General features: G+C 39.7%; 2 protein-coding genes across 4 annotated transcripts; one reads left to right on the forward strand and one right to left on the reverse strand.

Moving 5' to 3' along the window:
* Positions 1 to 958: 958 nt before the first annotated feature.
* On the reverse strand, positions 959 to 9,545 carry LOC308098933 (apoptosis regulator BAX-like). Of its 2 annotated transcripts, XM_080447407.1 has the most exons (6): positions 9,220 to 9,545; positions 9,061 to 9,091; positions 7,124 to 7,288; positions 5,117 to 5,258; positions 4,822 to 4,926; positions 959 to 2,899 (listed from the first exon to the last, which is right to left on the reverse strand). In XM_080447407.1, exons 1-6 carry the CDS (start codon positions 9,242 to 9,244, stop codon positions 2,756 to 2,758), a joined length of 612 nt encoding a protein of 203 aa, XP_080303533.1. In that variant the 5' UTR covers positions 9,245 to 9,545; the 3' UTR covers positions 959 to 2,755. The 2 variants fall into 2 exon arrangements, with proteins under 2 accessions (XP_080303533.1, XP_080303534.1); XM_080447408.1 differs by lacking the exons at positions 9,061 to 9,091; positions 9,220 to 9,545 and adding an exon at positions 8,035 to 8,563.
* Positions 9,546 to 10,892: 1,347 nt separating this feature from the next.
* Positions 10,893 to 21,210, forward strand: LOC308099061 (proteasome activator complex subunit 3-like). Of its 2 annotated transcripts, none has more exons than XM_080447619.1 (10): positions 10,893 to 11,070; positions 13,098 to 13,130; positions 13,434 to 13,496; positions 14,123 to 14,227; positions 15,572 to 15,626; positions 16,520 to 16,635; positions 17,268 to 17,336; positions 17,728 to 17,850; positions 18,207 to 18,293; positions 18,751 to 21,210. In XM_080447619.1, the coding sequence occupies exons 1-10, from the start codon at positions 11,029 to 11,031 to the stop codon at positions 18,829 to 18,831; spliced, it is 774 nt and encodes a 257-aa protein (XP_080303745.1). In that variant the 5' UTR covers positions 10,893 to 11,028; the 3' UTR covers positions 18,832 to 21,210. The 2 variants fall into 2 exon arrangements, with proteins under 2 accessions (XP_080303745.1, XP_080303746.1); XM_080447620.1 differs by having other exon boundaries at positions 15,575 to 15,626.
* Positions 21,211 to 21,761: the final 551 nt, after the last annotated feature.

Consider the following 21,761-nt stretch of genomic DNA (forward strand, 5'->3'; position numbering starts at 1 on the left):
GTCTGCACTGTGGCTTCTTCCCACCTGTGCCTGGAAAACTTCCCCTCGGGGAGGCAACCTGCAGGAGGCATCCTTACTAGATGCCAGAACCAGCCCGACGGGCTCCTTTCTACACAAAGGAGCAGCGGCTCTACAACAAAATACCGCTCCTGCTTCCCTGATTCTCTGGCTGAACCTGCAGCTCCGTCCTCCCCTCACTCAAGACCTGAAGATACTTTAAAACCCCTTCACTTGACTTCCATACCCTGAGTGGACAATCCACAAGTTTCCTGCTGAGAACCATGGCCTCAGATTGTAGACACGCTGATGCTCATCCTAGCAGCTTGAGCACACTCGACTAAAAACTGATCCAGTGAGAGATGGAGGTCACAGACTGATGATGCCATCAGAACCAGGACCACATCATCTGTGAAAAGCAGTAATGCAATTCTCTGCTCACTGAACTGTAAACCCTCTCGTCCGTTACTGTGCCTACTACCATTAGTGTTTTTTTACTGATAAATGTTTGAACAGTTTGAACAAAGTAGGTCCACTCCATTTTGCAGCCCATGATAGTTGACCAAAGGCACATTTTACAGCATGCTCAACAATATATTTATATATATAATACGTGGTATTTACATTGTTAATTATCATGGTAAATGATGGGGTAGTTGACCAGGATATCAATCTTTAAATGCCAATTGTTGCTAGTTAAAGCATAAATAGTGATAATTTTAGCAGCCAATTTACAACCAATTGCAGAAAATTTGTAAACAGTCGATAATTGTAACCTTATTGCTGTACCTGTAATTAGCCGCTCATTCACAGGCAGCAAATTAGATACAGAAAATCCTTACAGTATCTTGAGAGGAAAATTGCAACATCCCTTTTTAATGGGGGGGGGGAATATGAGAAAATGACAGTTACAGTATGGCAATTAATGTAATTTATAATTACTGGAAGTTGACAGCAAGAGTTTTTTTTTTCCTTTTCATGTTTATTGTGAAACTTCATATGAAAATATGGTAAACAAACTTTTTTTCCCTCTATTACAAATATAGCTGACACCACATAAACCATAAACATTTGGTTGTAATAACATAACATAAAATAAAGTCCAAAATGTCATTGGAAATAAAATAACAATAATGGTAATAGAGCTGTTAGAAAGCCTACAAAAGTCTGTATTTTCAATGATTGCATTTGCATTATACAGTGGCTTCCCTCCCTTTTATATAGTGCAGTATTACTCCATGGCACTGTGAATAAAACACGTCTTTCTTGACCACCGGGGTCCCAGAGGGCTCTAACCTAGGTCTGCTAGTATTCCCTCTACACCAAATCTCCTTGCTGAAAATATCGAATCAACAAACTCTAAACACGTCACAATGCAACCCGTTATTTCTGCAGAATGTTCGCCCCCCAGAATAGGTTAGGGTTCAAGTAATCGCTCAAGAGGGTTCCCCGATTGGGGTTCAAGTGGTTAAAATAAGGTTGATTTTATACAGACGTGTGGCTTGTACAGGAGCATAGGTATACTGTAACATTGTTTCACATTGTTATTGGATGCAGCTCGTGGTAAGTCTACCGTGGATGGTTACAACCTTTATGGCTAATAATCATATCCTCTATTTCAGGGGTCTTCAAGGTTTTCAGGCCAAGGACCCCCCTAGCTAAGAGAGATGAAGCAGGGACCCCCTCTATATTGTATTAAATTGTGTTTCAAATTAAACTTTTTTGTCTACTTGGTCGGCTCTTTTTTCCCTCTAAACCTATACATCTTTGCCAAAAGTAGACGATCTACAAGCTCACAACGCCTCGCTGCGAGCTTGTAGATCGGCTATTTTTGGCTAAAGTTCTCCTCAGAAAAGGGATGCTAGGGTTCAAGTGGTTAAGGTAAATAAATTAAAATCATACCACACAAGGATTTGGCGGACCCCCTGTAGTAACTCTGAGGACCCCCCTAGGGGTCCCGGACCCCCTGTTGAAGACCCCTGCTCTATTTGGAATATGAACAGGATTTCCACTTATGGAAACTCACTGTTGAGCTCTATAAGTGGTCATTTTGAAATGTGACTTCAAACATGATGAACAAAAAGCCCTTTTCTTTCGTAATTCCTTCATTCCTTTCTTTCTCTCCTTCTTCCTAAAACATATTAGTGTTACAAGTGACATTTATAGAATGAGAGGTTTTCAAAGTGTGAAGTGACAGATCATTGCAGGGGAGGCGCAGAGACATGAGGCTGAAAGGAACAGATGGCCTCCCATAGTTAGGGCCGATGATTCACAAAACAGTTTGATATTACTTATACAAGTTTGGACGGGGGCAGTGTCTCAGACTTTGAAAACCCCAGTTGTAGAAAAAAATCATAGTTACATTACATTTCAACTTTGGGGAATGGGTGATATTTAGCAGATCTCTTATCCAGAGACACAATAAGTGTCTTATTAATCAAACCTGTGTGAAGAGTAAGCAAGAGAAGAGAGAAGGAGTGGTGTGGCAGAGCCCTTTTTCCAAAATTCTATGGGGGCCCCAAACATTATTTTGCCTCGTTTGCCTCTCCTGATGGTGTGCCACCGTGAGAAGGTTGGGCAGGTTAGACAAGGAGGGGAGAGAGGGACTTACAGAGAACGAGTGAAAGAGAGGAGAGAAGTAAATGAGAGACACAGAGAGAAGAGGGAAACGAAAACAGTGCTGAGGGAGAGATGGAGAGAAAGAATGCATAAGGGAGAGACAGAGATATGACAGAGAGAGGGGAGGGAGGTAGTAGTATCAGCTGTTTCTGGTCAGCTTCCAGGTGATGATGCTGCCCAGGATCAGACCAGCCATGAAGATCAGGACCACACCAGTTGTTTGAGAGCTCACTGATGACATGCGCCGCATCGGCACACGAGCCAGCTCTGAAAAACTGTTGATCTGTTCGACAGAGGAAGAGAGAGAGGCAAAAGAGAAATAGATGTGGAAGTAGAGGAGGAGAGTAAAATACAGGATGAGATTGAGGGCCGGTGAAAGAGGGAGAGACAGAAACGATCCTCCCTTACGCCGTGTCAATCTCTATCTTTCCTAATGTAACAGTATGCCTCACTAAAGTAAAACAAATGAGTTCAACACCCTAAATCAATACAGCCATCAGCATGAGAAGCACCTCTCAATAACACAAAAGTACAGTATAAAGCCACATAAAGGTCTTTTTGTTTGTTTGCCATTGGTGTAAAAAAACTCATGGAAATATTTGACATAAGCACCACCACCCAAAAGAGTGGTGGTGCTTATTTCAAATATTTCCATCTAGAAACAATGACTTGCGTCCGTCTAGCTTCAAATAACGTCTGACACTGTCAACCACTAGGTCTCTTACCATGTTCAAAATCTACCAATTAGCCCATTAAAGGTAGGGTAAGTGATATTTTTGGGTTAAAAAAAAAAGTATTTTTTTTAAAGGTTTAAGCACTATATTCTGATAGTAATCATTGCTAGCGAGTGTTTGTTCAGTAACAAGAGTCTCCCCATCTCTCCAGCTCTTTAATAAACAGAAAATACATTTTCTGGTAGGTGTCAAAATCTCAGCCAATCAGGAGAAAGTACCCATTTTTAAGCATTATTTTTATAGTGTTCCAGTTCTAATTTTGCCTGCTCATTTCTTAGTGTCATCACTTCCAATTTCACTTGTTTAATCTATATCCTGATTGAGTTCTCTATCCTGATTGGATAAAATTGGAAATGAATTTTCTGTTTTATAAAGAGCTGGAGAGACATGGAGACTCCTTATATGGACAGGACACTCTATAGTAACGAGCACCATCAGAACATAGACCCATTTTGCAATTATTTGATTGATTGCAAATCACTTACCCTACCTTTAAGACCTGGAATTCTTTTGAATAAAACAATTGACGTTTTTCAGAAAACTTAGGTTTTAGAAGGCGTTTTTAAAATTGGAGTCAGTCAGTCTGTTACCTACATTGACTATTATAGGCAGAGTCAGTCAGTCTGTTACCTACATTGACTATTATAGGCAGAGTCAGTCAGTCTGTTACCTACATTGACTATTATAGGCAGAGTCAGTCAGTCTGTTACCTACATTGACGATTATAGGCAGAGTCAGTCAGTCTGTTACCTACATTGACTATTATAGGCAGTCAGTCAGTCTGTTACCTACATTGACTATTATAGGCAGAGTCAGTCAGTCTGTTACCTACATTGACTATTATAGGCAGAGTCAGTCAGTCTGTTACCTACATTGACTATTATAGGCAGAGTCAGTCAGTCTGTTACCTACATTGACTATTATAGGCAGGGGTGCACATAACTTTTTAGGTCTAGTACTCAGTAAAGGACGCTCTGCTTCCAAATTCCGCCGATTTTCGCCGTTTCTTTTTCTCTCACGCCGTTTGGTGAAGCCCCCAAGGTTGGTGCCCTGTGCTGCGCTGTTTTTATCCGTCAGATTGGGACGTTCACGGCATATTTTTGCACCATTACGGTGCGTTCATCATCGGTGACGAGTGCCTCTAACAGCCGCTGCACGCAGCCAGCGAGGCAATGCGAGGCGATGCGAGACACGAGTGGCTGAGATGCGAGTGGCTTCAGGAAGTAAATTATTTCCTAGCCTCGATCTCCAGGCTTTTATTTTTTAGTTTTGCTAAAAAATAAAAGCTTGGAAATTCCTGTCCCAGCTGTTGGTACGCAAAAGCGCCTCGCGTCGTCTGATGTGCCACGCATTATTTATTTTGGGTGCGCATGCGCACCTGCGCACCAGTTATGTGCACCCCTGATTATAGGCCGGCCTCCACAGGGACTGACAGAAATGTAACAAGAGGTGCTTATTTTTAATAACATACCCATCCTCCATGTTCTCTGACCCAGCTCAGAAGAGTGTCTCTAAAGTAGTTCAGGGTACACTTCAGGATGTCCATCACACACTGGGGAAAATGGGCCTCAACCATCTAAAAAGACACCCACACACACAGGCATGCACATTGAATTAAGTTACTGAATACAGTATTTCCTTCATCAAGACGCTGGATAAAATGAGTAGACATAATGGTAATGATTATGACTTCCTAGCAGATCATAATCCTGGTTTCCGCCCGACAGCAAAGATAAATAAATGTTTTTGTTGTGTGTTCTCCTCACCTTGACAGCCAGTCTTCCCGCTACATAGAACAGCACAGCGATCACCTCCCAGGTGATCTTTCCCTTGGTGATCACCATGCTGACCAGCTGCTTGAACTTCTCGGACACTGGACCAGGGCTCTTGGCCATCCCATCTATAGCACTGAGACACAATGATGACGAACTTAAAGTTAGGGCAACCGATAAGGGATAACAACTTCTGATAGTTAACTCTTTAACTGGCAGAGTACAAGTGTAATAGTGTCACCCCAGTGCCAGCGAAAACTACTTTTTTTTACATACCTAGCCGCTCGCGATAATCCATTTCACAGCTGTGCCCTGTTGAAAATGCCGTGTTTTGACCGTAAAGCAAGAGGAACAGATATATAAGCCAAATTCCAATACCGAAAATCTCGGCCACTCGCTCACTTCAACTTCGAACCGTAAATAGTCGGGTTCCAATTGTTCATTTGCTTCTTGGAGGAGGCGAGTGGAGGAGCCGAGTCGGCTTTCCGAGTCCGCATTGAGCGAGTGTACATCAAGTGTAGGCTCGACCACTCTTCACATCTCCTTGCGCAAGACTTCCGCATCACGTGTACACGTTTTTTTTAGGTTTTTTTCCCTTCTCCGGCTCTGGAAACCTCTACTGTAAAAGGTTAAATTGAATGTATACTAAAGACATAAGTATCCTTGTATTTGTTTACAGTGAGTTTAGGTGTCACCAGAGTGGACTGAATGTTGGGGGTGTGGCTGATTTAGCTTTTCAAACACATATGAAACATATTTATTTTTTAAGAGAATGCCAAAATATAGTACCATAATAAAGAGCAGTTTTTTCACATGATTTGAATATAACATATACAATGATCTGTCTCCCTGCCTATAAGTCTCCCTGATACATTACAAATATAGTAGAATATCACATGCAATAATTCATTAGAAATGAGTAGGATGTTGTTAATATTTACAAGAATGAAATGGGTGGAGGTGACAGTGGGACAGACAGAGCCATGTTAGACAGACAAGCACACATCAGCACAGCGGTTCTCAAAAGTCTTCACGTCAAGGACCCCCAAATTAATATGGATTTGGCCCAGGACCCCTATTTGAAAACATTTTGTGCCAGGTACCCCATACAAGATTTGTGTTAAAATGTTTCAAAAATATTACTTATTTTTTGAAAATAGACAATTTTTGCTGAGGACCCCGTGGAACCCCCAGGGGTCCCCGGACCCCACTTTGAGAACCACTGCATTAGCACAAAATACACAGTGGTGTAAAGTAACTAAGTACATGTTCTTAAGTACACTTTTGATGATTTTTTGGGCGGTGTAAACGCCCCTATAAGTGGGGTTGGGACACCTCATTAGCTGTATTGTGATTGGCTCATTAGTACACCCCTAGCTGTACTGTGATTGGCTGACTCTATTCAGCACTGTGATTGGCTAGCGAGACACATGATGACATTAATAACCTATAAATAGGATTATGCACTTCAAAAAATCCATTAAAAAAAAAAGTGAGCTTCCATCACTATGATGACCACTGTGATGACCACACCGCCCACTTCACACTGGGTGTGATTTTTACTTTACTGGAGTATTTCCAATTTTCAGTACTTTTACTTCTACTCCACTACATCTCAGAGGCAAATAAGGGACTTTTACTCCACTACAATCATTCGAAAACTTTAGTTACTTTGTAGATTTAGATTATTCTAACAAAAAATACATTAACCACTTCACCCCTAAATACATTTCGGCCATTTGAGAATAGCCGTAGATTGTTGTAGATTGGCTATTTTCAAAAGAGTTTTATAAATTGTATACATTTGAAAACTTGTGAAATGGGACATTCTGCGTAATGAGTACTTTCTAGTTTTGGTACTTAAGGTACATTTTGATACCAATACTTTTGTACTTTTACTCAAGTGAATTTTGAATTCCGGACAAAAAACTTGAGTACTTTTTCCACCACTGATAATACATAAACCAGAGGCACATTGAAGCATAAAGGTGGACGACTCACTCTTGGAAGGTCGGATTCCCCTTCATGTTGTCGCCCACGACTCGTACCATGATAGCGAGTTGTGTGACGATATTCTTCTCCTGCTCCGTCTTCATCTCCTGTACCAGCGACGTGAAGGACGGGACATCCTCCGAGGGCACCTCCTTCAACTGCTCCTCCATCACCCTGGGAACGTGAGGGAAGAGGATGTAGGCATGGCGGGGAGACACAGGATATATAAGGCCCTTTAACAAAATATTTTGAGATGGGGGGGTCCGCGGACAAATACAAATCATTTTGAGGGTCCGCGGACATGAAAAAAGTTTGAGAACCACTGATTATAGCAACATGTTTTTAAAAAAAAATGTTTTGAGGTAAAAATGTTCGCTTTAAAAAACATATATTCAAAGATTTGCACACAATTTCATGATTTTTCAAAAAAAGCTGATCTACAAGCTCGTAGCTGAGCTTGTATATCTGCTAGTTTTGAGGCTTTGAAATTGCACAGGGCAGATGTGACAAATAACCTACATATACAAGAAATTACTGTCATATTTAATAACTTTATACTTAAAAAAAAAACATTATAGTGGAAATAGATGATCTACAAGCTCCACAACGCTCTGCGATGCGACGCGCTGTGAGCTTGCAGATCTGCTATTTCCACTATTTTTGAAATTGTTTGAAAAATATGGAAACGATTAAGAACGATTATACAAAATAATTGCGATCATCTGAAAATAATTGCTAATTAGGCGATGATGTAATAATTGTGACAGGCCTAGATGGACCTTGAACGGTAGTGCTATGAAAGAAGATAAATGGACAAACCCACAAATGGATGGATGAATAAAAAGACAGAGATGTTATAATAACATAAATTAAATAATAATAACAACGATAATAAACTTTATTTCTACACATATACTTACTTCTATACATCTATTATTTTCTCTGAAACAGAGAAAAAGAACTGATAATTGGTCAAAATAATCTCCAAGGACTGCTTCACCAGCAGGTTAATAATCAACTTTCCTGAAACAACCCGAAAGCCGTTAAGAACGAAAGAGAAACTAAAGATGTCGTTCTAAATGTAGAATGCAGTGAGATTAAATAAGACCAAACAAAAACAGATCCATTACGAATAATTAAAATAATCCACACAAGTAGGAAACAAGAAACCAGAATGTGTGTTTTGGATGATCTCATCAAAAGATAATTGCTGCAGGAGCCCCATCCACTGGCACAATGAATAATAGCACTTTGTTATTAAAACCACGTTTTTAAATGATTGTATACAAAATAATAATCATAATTAAGTTTCGGTCAGTATGTGATTCTAAACTCTGGTGACCCAAAACGCTCTCTATGGTTTCATTCTAGTTGTTTCTGTTTCATTCTGACCTGAACATACATATCCGGGAACCTGGTAATAACCAGTGGTGTCAAGTAACTAAATACATTTACAATTTTCAGTACTTGTACTTCTACGCCACTATAGATCTCAGAGGCAAATATTGTACTTTTACGCCACTACAATTATTTGAAAACTTTAGTTACTAGTTACTTTGTAGATTTGTATTATTATTACAAAACACACATAGCCACTTCATATTTCAGCCATTTGAAAATAACAGATCTACAAGCACAATGCGTTGCGATGCGACACATTGTGAGCTTGTAGATCTGATATTTTCAAAAGATTTCTATATATTGAACTTGTGAAATGGGACATTCTGCATAATGAGTAATTTCTACTTTTGCTACTTTTTGACACCAATACTTTAATTGTACTTTTACTCAAGTGAATTTTGAATTCCAGGGACATTTACTTGTAACAAGAGTATTTCTACATTGCAGTATTGATACTTTTACTTGAGAAAAACATTTCAGTACTTTTTTCATCACTGTGCCCTTTTGTTTTATGTCTTAATTTGACTTTGACGTCAAGTACTTACACTTTAATGAGGGATTCTCCTATCCTTTCATCTGTGGGGAAGAGCACAACAGTTAACCAAATCAAACAATTACTTTTACTGTCTTCTATGACACGAGGATCTTAAAGAAATAGAATAGAACATAAAGAAAACATGTTACAGTGAGTGTAAAAGTCCTACCAGAATTTCCTTCACACGTCGCCATGGTGATGAAAAAAAAGTCCCTTTCTCGTCGTACTTGTGTTGTGAAGTTCTCGTCGTTGTAAATGAAACGTATTCATGGAATATTATAGTAACTTATTGGCATAATCAGTGTGGTTTGTGTTGTGACATGTCCACAGTGAGGCATTGAGGAGGATGTATACAGTGTTGGAAGGTTGTGTGAGAGAAACAAGCAACCAGGTCTATGAAAACGAGCCCAAAAGAAGCGATTAAGCTACGGCTATTTAAACAACATTGGGAAACAAGCCCAAATAAGCAACTATACACTTTAGCAACAAGCCCCAAAAAAAGCAACCCGCAGCAACCAATATTTACAAGCAACTTTACAGGAAAACAAGCCCAAAATCGCTTATAATAAGCGGACATGGCAACACTAATGTACAGCAACTTATGATGTAGGCGGGGGACTTTTGGGCAGTGGTGCTCATGTTAAATACTTCCGTCTAGAAACATTGACTTATGTTGTTAATGTTTCCTCTATATCTTTCCTAAAATGTACAAAAAAAAACATTAAAAAAATAAATAAAAAATACCGTACACAACGAGATGGGAAGGTTAGATCAGTGGTTCTGTGGTCCTCCTAGCCCCTAAGGGGTTGGGGTCCCCAGATAAAAAAAATGAAATAATATACAGAATCAAAACTAGCCATGGATCACAAGACGACCGTCATGGATGATCTTCAACATAGTGTTTGCACGTTCTCCCTTCTTGGTCTGTACATCTTCATAAACGTTCAGATTTCAAATATAAAGTACTTACCCCATGGCCACGGACGTTGCAATTATATACGGGTCCTCAATAGTACCCGTATGTTCCGTATTGTTCAATAAAAAGCATTTTAATCCAATTGGTGGCCATTGTCTCATAGAGTTATAACCTATCAGAGTGCAGTACACCTCCCAACCGATAGGAGTGTGAGGTTGAAAGCATGTGGAGGAAATGCGGAGAAAATGGCCACCAATCGGATTAAAATGCTTTTTATTGAACAATACCGAAGATACGGGTACTTCTGAGGGCCCGTGCAGAATTGAAACATCCGTGGCCATGGGGTAAGCATTTTATATTACACATCTGAACCTTTATGTAGATGTACGGGCCGTAAATGGAGAAAGTGCAAACACTATTTTGAAGATCATCCATGACTATATGATGCATCAGGGCTACATCGAAACCAGTTTAACCACTTTAACCCTGTATACATCGGCTATTTGAAAATAGACGATCTACAAGCTCACAAGTGAACTCACAAGTGAGATTGTAGATCTGCTAAATTTTTTTTTTTTTAATACAAATAAAAAAAAACATTAACATTTTTGAAACATTTTGAATATATTGTTTTACACAAATATTGAATATGGGTCCCTCGCACAAAACTATTTTCAGATGGGGGTCCGAGGCCAAGAATATATTAATTTAGGGGTCCTTGACGTAGAAATGTTTGAGAAGCAGAAGAACCACTGGGTTAGATCGATGTGTTGCTCTAGGTTCGCCGTGGTTTCCCTACACTCTGTAAGCACGAACCGAACCAACACCCCGCCCGGCGGTGACAAAACAACACACCAAACAAGCGCACGCAGTCCACGTGGGTCTTTTCCGCTCGTCGCTTTATTTCAACGTCATCACTTGATTTGGGAAGCGGTCGGTGTGGTGAATTTATGCGTTAACGTGCTGCTGCAGTGTGACTTTATAGCAACAGTTGTGACACTTTTTAACATACAAACAATACATTTTATCATCTGCCTGTGTTTCCCGACTCAACGCCAGACCATGTCCAAACTTTTGAAGGTAGACAATGAACTCAAAACAAAGGTAAGTCTGCCTGTTTCAACCTTTTATGTAATGATGATGATGAGAGAAGCCACGGCCTCATGTGTGTGATTCCCCCATTTGTCGCCCATTTACCTCTTCAGTTCATCATGTGTTCATCATGATCGTGTTTTCATCATGATCGTGTGTTCATCATGTGTTCATGTGTTCATCATGTGTTCATCATGATCATGTGTTCATCATCATCATGTGTTCATCATCATGTGTTCATCGTGATCATCATGTGTTCATCATTACCTCTTCAGTTCATCATGTGTTCATCTTCATGTGTTCATCATGTGTTTATCATGAGATCATCATGTGTTCATCATGTGTTTATCATCATCATCATCATCATCATCATCATGTGTTCATCATTACCTCTTCAGTTCATCATGTGTGATTCCCCCATCTGTCACCCATTTACCTCTTCAGTTCATCTCCAGTAGTTAGTTGAGTTTTTATACATTGTATTAACTATGAATCTTCCTGACAGGCTACTTGAAGCTAGTTTGACATCTAGACTAATGATTATTAAAGTAAACACATTTTGACAGTCACAGTACACACAGGCACACTAAACCATAGCCGCAATAAACTCTTCGATCCTATTTTTAATATCTGGAATCTAGAGTTGCAATACCAACCCTTGACAGCCCATTCATCCAAACAGAAAAGTCCTATCTGATTGTATTAAACAACGTTAACCTCACCAACATTGCAGCTGTACGAAAAGCCTGAATATTATATAGGTTTTAGTTTCATAAAAATCCACCATCGACATGTTATGAGCTACTTTCTGTCAATAAATTCTGTGCAGGTGATCATTTTTCTAAGTGTTGGAGTTTGGATGCGCTCGTTGGAAATCACTCAGCATTCCTGAGTACCACCTGTTTTGAAATTGCACATAACGCAGGAGGCAGCCGGACGTTGCGTTATTGAAAACGAGTGCTTCCAAACTCCAACACAAATTATCACCTGCACAGAATTTATTGACAGAAAGTAGCTCATTACATGTCTATGGTGGATTTTTATGAAGAAAAAACCTTGCCGATAAAAAGAGGATAATTCAAGCTTTTCGTACAGCTGCAATGTAAACGTTGTTTAATACGATCGGATAGGACTTTTCTGTTTGGATGAATGGGCTGTCAAGGGTTGGTATTGCAGGCCCCCTGGAACCCCCTCAAGGACCCCCGGGGGTCTCCGGACCCCACTTTGAGAACCACTGCACTAAACCATCAGTGTTCTCTACTTCACTCTTGAGTGTAGGTATGTGTCCATGTGTGTCCCATGTGTACACTCTCATAGGCACAGATGGATAAACACAGGATTTTACTGTGTTTATCCATGAGAAAGTGTCTTATCATGTTACTTTGGAGAGGTTTTCTGTTTAGTTTCTCTTCCTACAGTACCTGCAGCTGTTCATTGTTTATAGTACTGTATGTCACATTTATTTTGTAGCTGTTTGGTTTTATAGGATTATTTTGATCTAAGTTAGTATCCTTACTTCAGTTCATTTTGGTTGTAAAAGCCTTTATTTTGTAGGTACTGGGTGCACAGGTTAATCTACTTAAGCAGGGATAGATTGAGTATATAGGGTTAATAGTTTTTTTTTTTTTTTTTACCAGCTAGGGCCCAAGAAGCAGATTGACCTGTTCTGTTCTGTTTGCGTGTTGAAAATGGTTATAAACTAGTACACCAAAGCGTCATGCTTGTTTGGACAATGGACTTATTTTTCCCTTCGTACAATTTGTTCCCTATAGGTGCTTCAGTGGCCGTTAGATTTGTATTTTTGATTATTATTTTCAGGATAAACATACTAAAGCCTTGAGCCATGAATGATGTGTTCCCTCATTGCCTTTTTTCTACAGCAAAGTTAACGATACCAAGCAGCAACTGTGCCTCCTGTGTCTGTCTGTCGACAAGCAACAGGGAATCTGAATGTGGGATTATAGCTAATTGACAGTGTTGTGTGTTGTGGGGTATTGGCATTTGAATGAATAACTAATGGAATTTTAATCTCTTGACAGGTGGATGCATTTAGGGCCCAGATCACCAGTGAGGTAAGTGTCACTAGCAAATGCTGAGGAACATGACTTAAGTGATGTGATATGACATTTCTGGACCTGCGGTAAATACAAATGTACTCTGTGGGAAAGGACAGATTATTGAAAGACATCTTACGTCGTTGAAAAGACACATTACACAGAGAGAAAGCTTGATGAAGTCGATATGAAAAACTTTCCTTTTGTATTGTTAATTCTAATGTATATCTTATTGAGAAACTAGATATATTGGAAACAAGTACTTTTGCATTAAAGTTATCCTGTAACATTTATCACAACTTATCATTTGATGTTTACTAGGCTGAGCACCTGGTTGCGAGTTTCTTTCCTCAGAAGCTTCTGGAGTTGGATAGCTTCCTGAAGGTAAGAGTAATGGTCATTTTATGACTTTAATCACGTGATGTCAGACAATGTTGCTGCAAACACTTTATATATGTCATTTTAATATCATTTGAATGTTTTATATGCTGGTGATAAATGGGAATTTTCATTTGGGGAATTAATAAAGTATATCCTCATCAGCCTTCAAAATAACTATACCTTTTTGCTTGTGCAAATGTACATGTCTGAGACAGGGCATGAGAGAGAGAGAGTGTGCTTGGAGCAGGGCGCAAGGCTGTGCCCTGTCCTTTAAAGGCTGTTTATGGACTGTACACTATTACACTTTGCAATTTACAATTTAGGTGTTTAGCAACCGTTCTTATCCAGAGCAATGTTCAGTAAGCAAGGGGTAATAATCACATACATAGAGAGCAGTGTAGTGCCTCAAGAAACTAGGATACCAGGTAAATCATGAACCTCATCATCTGTCTAAACAATATGCTATCTAAATAACAATCTGTACATTGAAACTATAGGACACCAAGTAAACAATGAAGCTGGCATATATGTCTAAGTTACATTAACATTTGTGGTCAAGGAAACAAATCTAAGAAACTAAACATGAGACAGAGTGACCAAGATAGATGATGACTCTTTCCTCTCTTCAGGAACCCATTCTGAATGTGACTGACCTGAAGGAGATCCATGCAGAGATCAACTTTAAAGTCCCAGAGCCCATCCTCTTCACCAACAGTCATGACGGTTTGGACTTGGTGAGTCTCTGTATTAAGGCTGCAACTACTATTGTTTTCTTAGTGATTATTCTATCGATACATTTTCAGATTAATCAAATAATAGAGAAGCGTGTTTTGTAATTATATTTTAATGTACAGTAGCAACAAATCAATTAACCACTTAAGCCCTCATTTTAGACTTCATCGCAGAATGGTGTCATGGAAAAATTGAGAAAATATCAGATCTACAAGTTCAACGTGGTGTGTCGTGAGCTTGTAGATCTGATATTTACACTATCTTTCAAAGTCTTTTGAAATGTTTTGAAAATGTTCACCTATATGACTATATGAAATCTATTATAAAATTATTGATTATTGATTAAATCTATTAGTTTAACTGCTGTTGCACACCTAGTTTGTCTATTGTCTGATGGACATGGTGAGTCTATAGTCTGTTGTCAATTGAACATAGAGTTTGTAGTCAATTTGATATGGTTAGTCTGTAGTCTATTGTCCGTTAGACATGATGAGTCTGTAGTCTACTTTATAGTGTACTGACATGGTTAGTGAATTGGACTTTCCTTAAGTGGTCAGATGAGAGGGGCGTGTGCATTTTCAGAGCGTGTGGATATCCTTTTTTTTTTAGGTCTTAAAGAAAAAAATACAATGACTTTTTTTGGTTTCAACTTTACATTATTATTGTTTTATTAATGTTATGTTATCATTAAAATGTAGTGTTTCGCCAATTATTTGGGGGCCCACTTGCAATACCCTCACAGCCCATCAGTGGCCCACAGGTTGAGAGCCACTGTTCTGCAGTACGTAGCCGTGTAGCACTCATAACAGCAGGTCTCTGGCCAAGAATTCGATTTTTCTCTTTTCTGTTATTTTCTTTTTTCTTTTTTACCATGATGTGGCTCATTAGTTAGATTCCTGAGTTCCATTCCCCCCTGGCTCTGTGGAGATGAAAAACAACCCTGTCCGTGGTCTGGGTTGGACTCTGTAACTGTGCTGTTGAATAACCTCAACTCAACTTTCATATAAATAAATTGTTAAAGACACTTATGTCTCTTGACAGTGGTATGTTGCCACCGGGTTTTAGAGAATAATGAAGTATAAACAGCACGGTTCACCGGGTCCCTGCCGTGTTATCAGGAAGTGAGGCTGATGAGTGTTTCCTCTGCAGCAGCACTGCTGGAGAGATATGACCTTAAAAATACAGTTTGGTTTATCTTGGTTTTCTGTGCTCTGAAAGTTCTATTCCATTTGGTCAGTCTGTAGGTCTGTTCTATTGAAATATGTACTTTACTGTACTTTCCCGATCACCTCTTTCTAATAGCAACTTTCTTTTAACTTGGCTTGCCTTGTATCTGATCCCCACAGCAGAATGCCAAAAAGAGGAAACTGGAAGATGGATTGGGTGATGAAAATTGCCAAGGTAATGGAAATATCAGGAGAATTCACAGCAAAATTGTTTATTCTGTTGGTCACCCTTAGACCTATGCAATTAATAATAATGTCCCTTTATATTTTAAAGTCATGTTCATCTTTATTAGAATCCTGGCTCACCTACAGCTGTAGCTACCTGGGCATGATATAAGTCTGAAATTCTTTTATTGGGAATAACCCCTTGAGATGTAACATCTCGTTTTGTTGTCGATCATCTTTATCTGTTGCTTCCGTGTCCCAATTCCATTCATTGCATGGGGAAAGGGGTCTTAAAACCATATTTTTAGCATAAACAAAATAAATTAAATGCAGTTTTTGCATACTGGTATATCCGGGGATGCATTGGTCATGGGACGGGGTAACCGCAGAAGCATGCACGCACACGCATCGATATAAAACGACCCTTAATTCACACCTCAACAAAGTTTACAAAGGCCGGGTGTCACATCAGCATGAATTAACATAGGATTAATATAGGAATGAGCCTAGATGCATATCAATTGTCCATTGTGTGACCTGTAGTGTAGGTGTTAAGCGACGTGCGCGTGACGTCTTTAAAATAGCGTCCCACCACCAACAAAATCACCAATTCAACACTGGGTATATCATATACTGGTGGTGCTCATGTTACACTGATATGGGTGACCTATCCATTTCTGTAGTGCTAGAGTACTGCACATGCGTCAATAGTAATCTAACATGAATTAGCCATTTCACTTTCCCACCAGTGAGTCTTAGGAATTGCTTATTTTTATATTGAGTCCACTTTGACTGCGTTTGTTTATGATTGTATGATTTTTTTTAGATCCGTTTTTCCATGCAATATCTGTGAACAGAATCGTTACTAAGTGGGGACTGTGGTGGTTGTCTTTGGGGTTCCAGGTGGAACAAAAGTGCTGGTGATGCCAGAGGGGATGATGAAAAGCAATGCACAGCTGGTTTCCCTGATAGAAAGAGTCAAACCAGAGATCAGAACACTCATCGAGAAATGTAACACAGTGAGTCCTGGACACACGCACACGCACAATAAGTTACTTTTCTTTTAATCAAAGGGATTCTTTATTAATATTTCAATACATGGATACAAACAAAGAAACGGTCAGTATCACATCATTAATCAACCCCACAAATCCACCCCAAGCTCACCCAAAAGAGATACTGTATGCATCAGTGCTGGCAAAGAATAAGATAATGGAAAATATCCGCCAAATATTTGTGTGAATTTTTTGTTTACATTAACCACTTGAACCCTAAAGAATCCCTATTCTGAGGAGTACTTTAGCAAAAAATAGCAGATCTACAAGCTCACAACGCCTCGCAGCGCGAGGCGTTGTGAGCTTGCAGATCGGCTATTTTTGGCAAAGAGGTATAGGTGTAGAGGGGAAAAAAGAGCAGACTGTGTACGCAAAGAAAGTTGAATCTGAAACACAATTTTATACAATATAGAGGGGGGTCCCTGCTACATCTCTCTCTCAGCTAGGGGGTCCTTGGGCTGAAAACGTTGAAGACCCCTGGTCTAAAGTGTAATATAATCCTCATGTGTGCCTATCTGTCTACACAGTGTGATATAATCTTCATCTGTGTCCGCCTGTCTACAGTGTGATATAATCCTCATGTCTGTGTCTTCCAGGTGAAGATGTGGGTCTTGCTTCTCATTCCCAGAATTGAAGATGGGAACAACTTTGGAGTTTCCATACAGGTCAGTATTTGTTCATACATTCACATCAAGTCAACACATAACGGCAGCACTTACAAGCCACTAGACCGGGTGAACAGACCAGCATTATTTTAGGTATTGTTTAAAATGCCATAAAATGTACTTTTGTGTGTGTGTGTGTGTGGGGGGGGGGAATGACTTATGTATGTCTGTCTAGTTACCATTGTTGACACTAGGGTGCAGCATTTGCAAGCCATTTTAATCGGCTTGCATTGAAAATGAAGAAAAACTAAAGTCAATCTTTCCATAACTTCTTTTGTCACATTTAACTAAGATGTTGGCAAATGATCTGCCAACATAATTCCCTTGCGGGACAATAAACCAAACTTTGGAGTTTAAAAATGTCACTTTCTGTTTGCGCGTGTGTGTGTAGGAGGAGACGGTAGCAGAGCTGAGGCAGGTTGAAGGAGATGCAGCGTCTTATCTCGATCAGATCTCCAGATACTACATCACCAGAGCCAAGCTGGTGTCCAAGATAGCCAAATACCCCCATGTGGTGAGTTGTGTGTGTGTGTGTGTGTGTGTGTGTGTGTGTGTGTGAGAGTCCAGCTGGTCATCAAGATAGCAATGCACCCACATGTGATGAGTTGTTGTGATGGGTGATGGGTGATGTGATGGGTTTCTCTGTGTGCATGTGCTGCTAGATATTAGAGCTCTTCAAAGGTCCAAAATGATAGACCCAAACCGTAATGGACCCGTGAAATTTGAGATTTCTTTCAAATGACGGAACTGAATTCATCGCGTTGTGAGCGTATAGATTTGCTTTTTTTTGCCAAATGTAAGCCCCAGAATAGGCATGATGGGGTTTGAGAGGTTAAGTTAACCATGTTCTGCTTTCTCCCTGTCTCTCAGGAGGACTACAGGATGACGGTAACAGAGATTGATGAGAAGGAGTACATCAGTCTGAAGATCATCGTCTCAGAGCTCAGGAACCAATATGTGAGTGTTGACTCGGTAGCTTGACATCTATCACATGGTTGAACTTGTGAACAACCTTGGCAACTGGCAGAATTGTTATGGTTAACTAGTTTACAGATGGCTAGAAGTTTAGCTGAAATGCGTTTGTTGCCAGTATGTCTCTAGCTGACACCCTGGGCAAGACCTAGCCGGATGAGTGTCTAAACGGAAGTACTGGAATTTGCCAGAAGTACCGCCCAAGGAAATTACGTTGAGGCTTTACAAATCTGTTTACATTCTCTGTGCATTAATGAACTCGGAGATGAGAAAAGGCTAGGAACGAGGCTACTAGTTTACAAGTGAAGCAATATTTCAAAATGTCCTAAATGAGAGGCAGTAGTATGCCAGTTGACGTTGAGCCATTTAAATCCTGTATGATGTACTTGATAAAGAAATATCTTGGACGATGTTAATGAATGCAGTTTCCTCTCATATTCAGGTGACCCTTCACGACATGATTCTGAAGAACATCGAGAAGATTAAGAAACCGCGAAGCTGCAACTCAGAAGCTCTTTACTAACACACCTTGTGTGTGTTAGTAGATAGGACGCCTGGATTAAATTTAGAACTAAGGGATCCCTTAAATGTATTTTTTCAGCAGTTTTCGTGAGCAGTATATACACTGCACTACTGTATTACAGCTGTGACAATCCAGATCAGACCATATCCAAATTCAGTTCCAGACAAATCGTCACTCAGTCGAAAGTATCTTTATTAAGCATCCTCAAAATCTCTCCTGGATTATCTAAACTTTCTCGCTCTCACTGTGTTATTTGTATGTGTTGAACTCCACCCATCTGACACCTAAGACTATTTACATTATTATTTAACCCCGGTCTCTCACACTCTTGAACTCACACACACAGTCTGCACTTTTCCTAGGATACGTTCACACTGCAGCTAAATACAGTTGTGACTCCTCATGGGAGTGTAAATCGGATCACAAACCAGTCGGTAATGAATGAGATTGAATGAGATTGACAACTGCAAATCACTTTTTAAAGCTGTCAAAGTTGCCATCTTTGGTCTGTGTCTAAACGTTGCTATGGCTACCAGCGTTATTCACAGCAAACATGAGATTGGAATTGACTCTGTTTACCTGTTCAAGTGCGCAGTGGTCATTTCACTCTACTCTGCTGTAATGTACAATACAATTCATTAGTAAAAATGGTTGTCAGTCACAAACTGACTATACATTAAAATCCCTTTTGTTTTTTTATCTCTGAGAATTTACAAATTGTTTATTCTCAGAGATTTTACTGTGTAAATGAAGGTAGCCACTTTAGCAGATATGGATGTCAGTAAATGCAGACCTCTACTTTCTATACTTCACCTCGCTGTTAACCTACTAAACATCTGAGTGGCGAACGTTCTTCAGAGTACCCCACACTGAACGTTATGGTGTCGGGGTACGACATGACCATGATGGAGCACTTCTCCCAGTACATCCATAACCCCTGCAAACAGGCTGGGCATCAACATGCAGGAAAGCTATGCTTTGCCCACCAAAAGCACAGAGGTCGTCATGGTCATGCATGGAGAGCAAGGCACCAAGATGTACTGTATGTCAACTCTGTCCTCACGACTCACAAGAGAGTCGTACAGCTGAGTCATCTCTTTCTTCCCCAACTTATGTTTCCATGGATGGGATTGTTTTTTAGGGCGTTTTCTTTTTTTCTTTGTTTCTTCTGCTGTGGATTTTGGGGATATAAAATGATATCTAACTCCCATTCATTTCACATTGAAGAATTCCAGTTTTTCTTCTAGTTAGGACATCCCTGTCTGGTGAAAAGCTTCTCTTGTCACCTGCCCACCCCCTCTCTGCATGGAGGCCAGAGTTACAGGGTCAGTGAGCAGGGTCAGCCCGACCTGATCTGGAACTCTGAAACGGAAACGGCTTCCATGACAACAATGAGTTCACATGACGCACCTGTTCATGACATTTGGCTTGTTTGTTTGTTTTTCTCCAGGAATTAGACATTTCTGGGACATTCTCGTAGTTGTTTTTAAGGCCTTTCTCCAGTTTGTAATGGATGAAAGGCTAAAGGTGCCTTGATAGGCATTGACACTTGGATGTTTTTGTTTTAAGGTATTTTTTTGTTTTGTTTTGTTTTTTGAGATGCTGGAGGGAAACGTGTTTGTTTGCTCGCATGAACCTGTGTTGTGTGAGAGATAATGTATGTACCCAATGATGTGTGTGCGTGTATGTATGTACAGTATGTATGTAGGGGGGAGGGGGGGAGACTGTTAGTGGCTTCTCTGTTGTGTGTGGGAGTGAAAGTCTGGGTGTGTTTCATTAGCGCTTAGCTCTGTTAGTATAGTAGAGACAATATATGCCACCAAATGGAACCAGCAGTGCACAGTAAATGGCACTTAATTGTATTGGCCTTTTTTGCCATTTTGTTGTGAGCAAAATAGACCCCGGTTAGGCGTGCACAGTTACATGAGCTCGGTCTGTGTTCATCGGTAATTCCAACATTTCTTAACTTCTTAACTGATATTCAGACGGTTCTATGGTCTTGAGGTACAATTCCGCCTACAAACAGATTAACCATAAATTTTTTTTTTTTTTTCCTATGAATAAGGAGAATAGTGAATAGTAAATTGCATGTTTCAACAGCTCTGCACTTGGGTCAAGTCAGAACACGAGGTCAGTTTATTAAACTTTATTTTATTCCAAAAGAGAATTATTTTGTACAGTATTTGTAAGGTGTATCGTCTTCCCATTGCCAATGGATCATCTGAATATCAAATGGGGAGTAAAGGAAGTCATTATTTGAAGAGGAAACACTTGTTTCAAATGGTGTATAATACACATTCTCTTAATTTTGTTTTGTCCCCATCTTTTTATTTTAAGAATGATTATTTTACTTAATAAAACTTATTTTGGAAATATTTATTGACCACGAGTTCTTGCATTTATTTGTTTTAGTATAGTGTTTTGCTATAGTACTTTGTTGTAATGCCAATATGCTGTCTGTAATGTAGTTCTACACAACCTCCTCTAAACCTCCAAAAAATATATAGAAATTGTAAGGTGCAGGATTGGAGTGAGTGGCTCATGTGTGCACTACTCAGACATTAAGCCTGATTTATTCGTAGTTGCATACTAGTGTCATGCACCGAAAATGGCAGATCTACAAGCTCAACGAGTGATATCGTGTTGTGAGCTTGTAGATTGGCCATTTTCAGTGTGCAACACTGAGCGCAAGTAAATCCTGGCCTTCAGACACTTTAGGTAATCGGTACAATCTTAAAATCTATTCTTAAATTCAGGCAGGCCTAACCAGTGGAGATCAGCTAAGGTGGGTATGATATGGTTGAGGTTCTTTGAATTAGTTGGCTGTCTTAACAGCTGAATTGACTCTTAGGTCTGTAACTCTGAAACACTTACAACACAGTAAAATCCTCAGTGTGTATCCATGTGTAACTCTTGGGAGTGTACAAATG

This window comes from Gymnoscopelus braueri (assembly GCF_963280865.1).
Source record: "Gymnoscopelus braueri genome assembly, chromosome: 13".
In the NCBI taxonomy this organism is placed as follows: Eukaryota; Metazoa; Chordata; class Actinopteri; order Myctophiformes; family Myctophidae; genus Gymnoscopelus; species Gymnoscopelus braueri.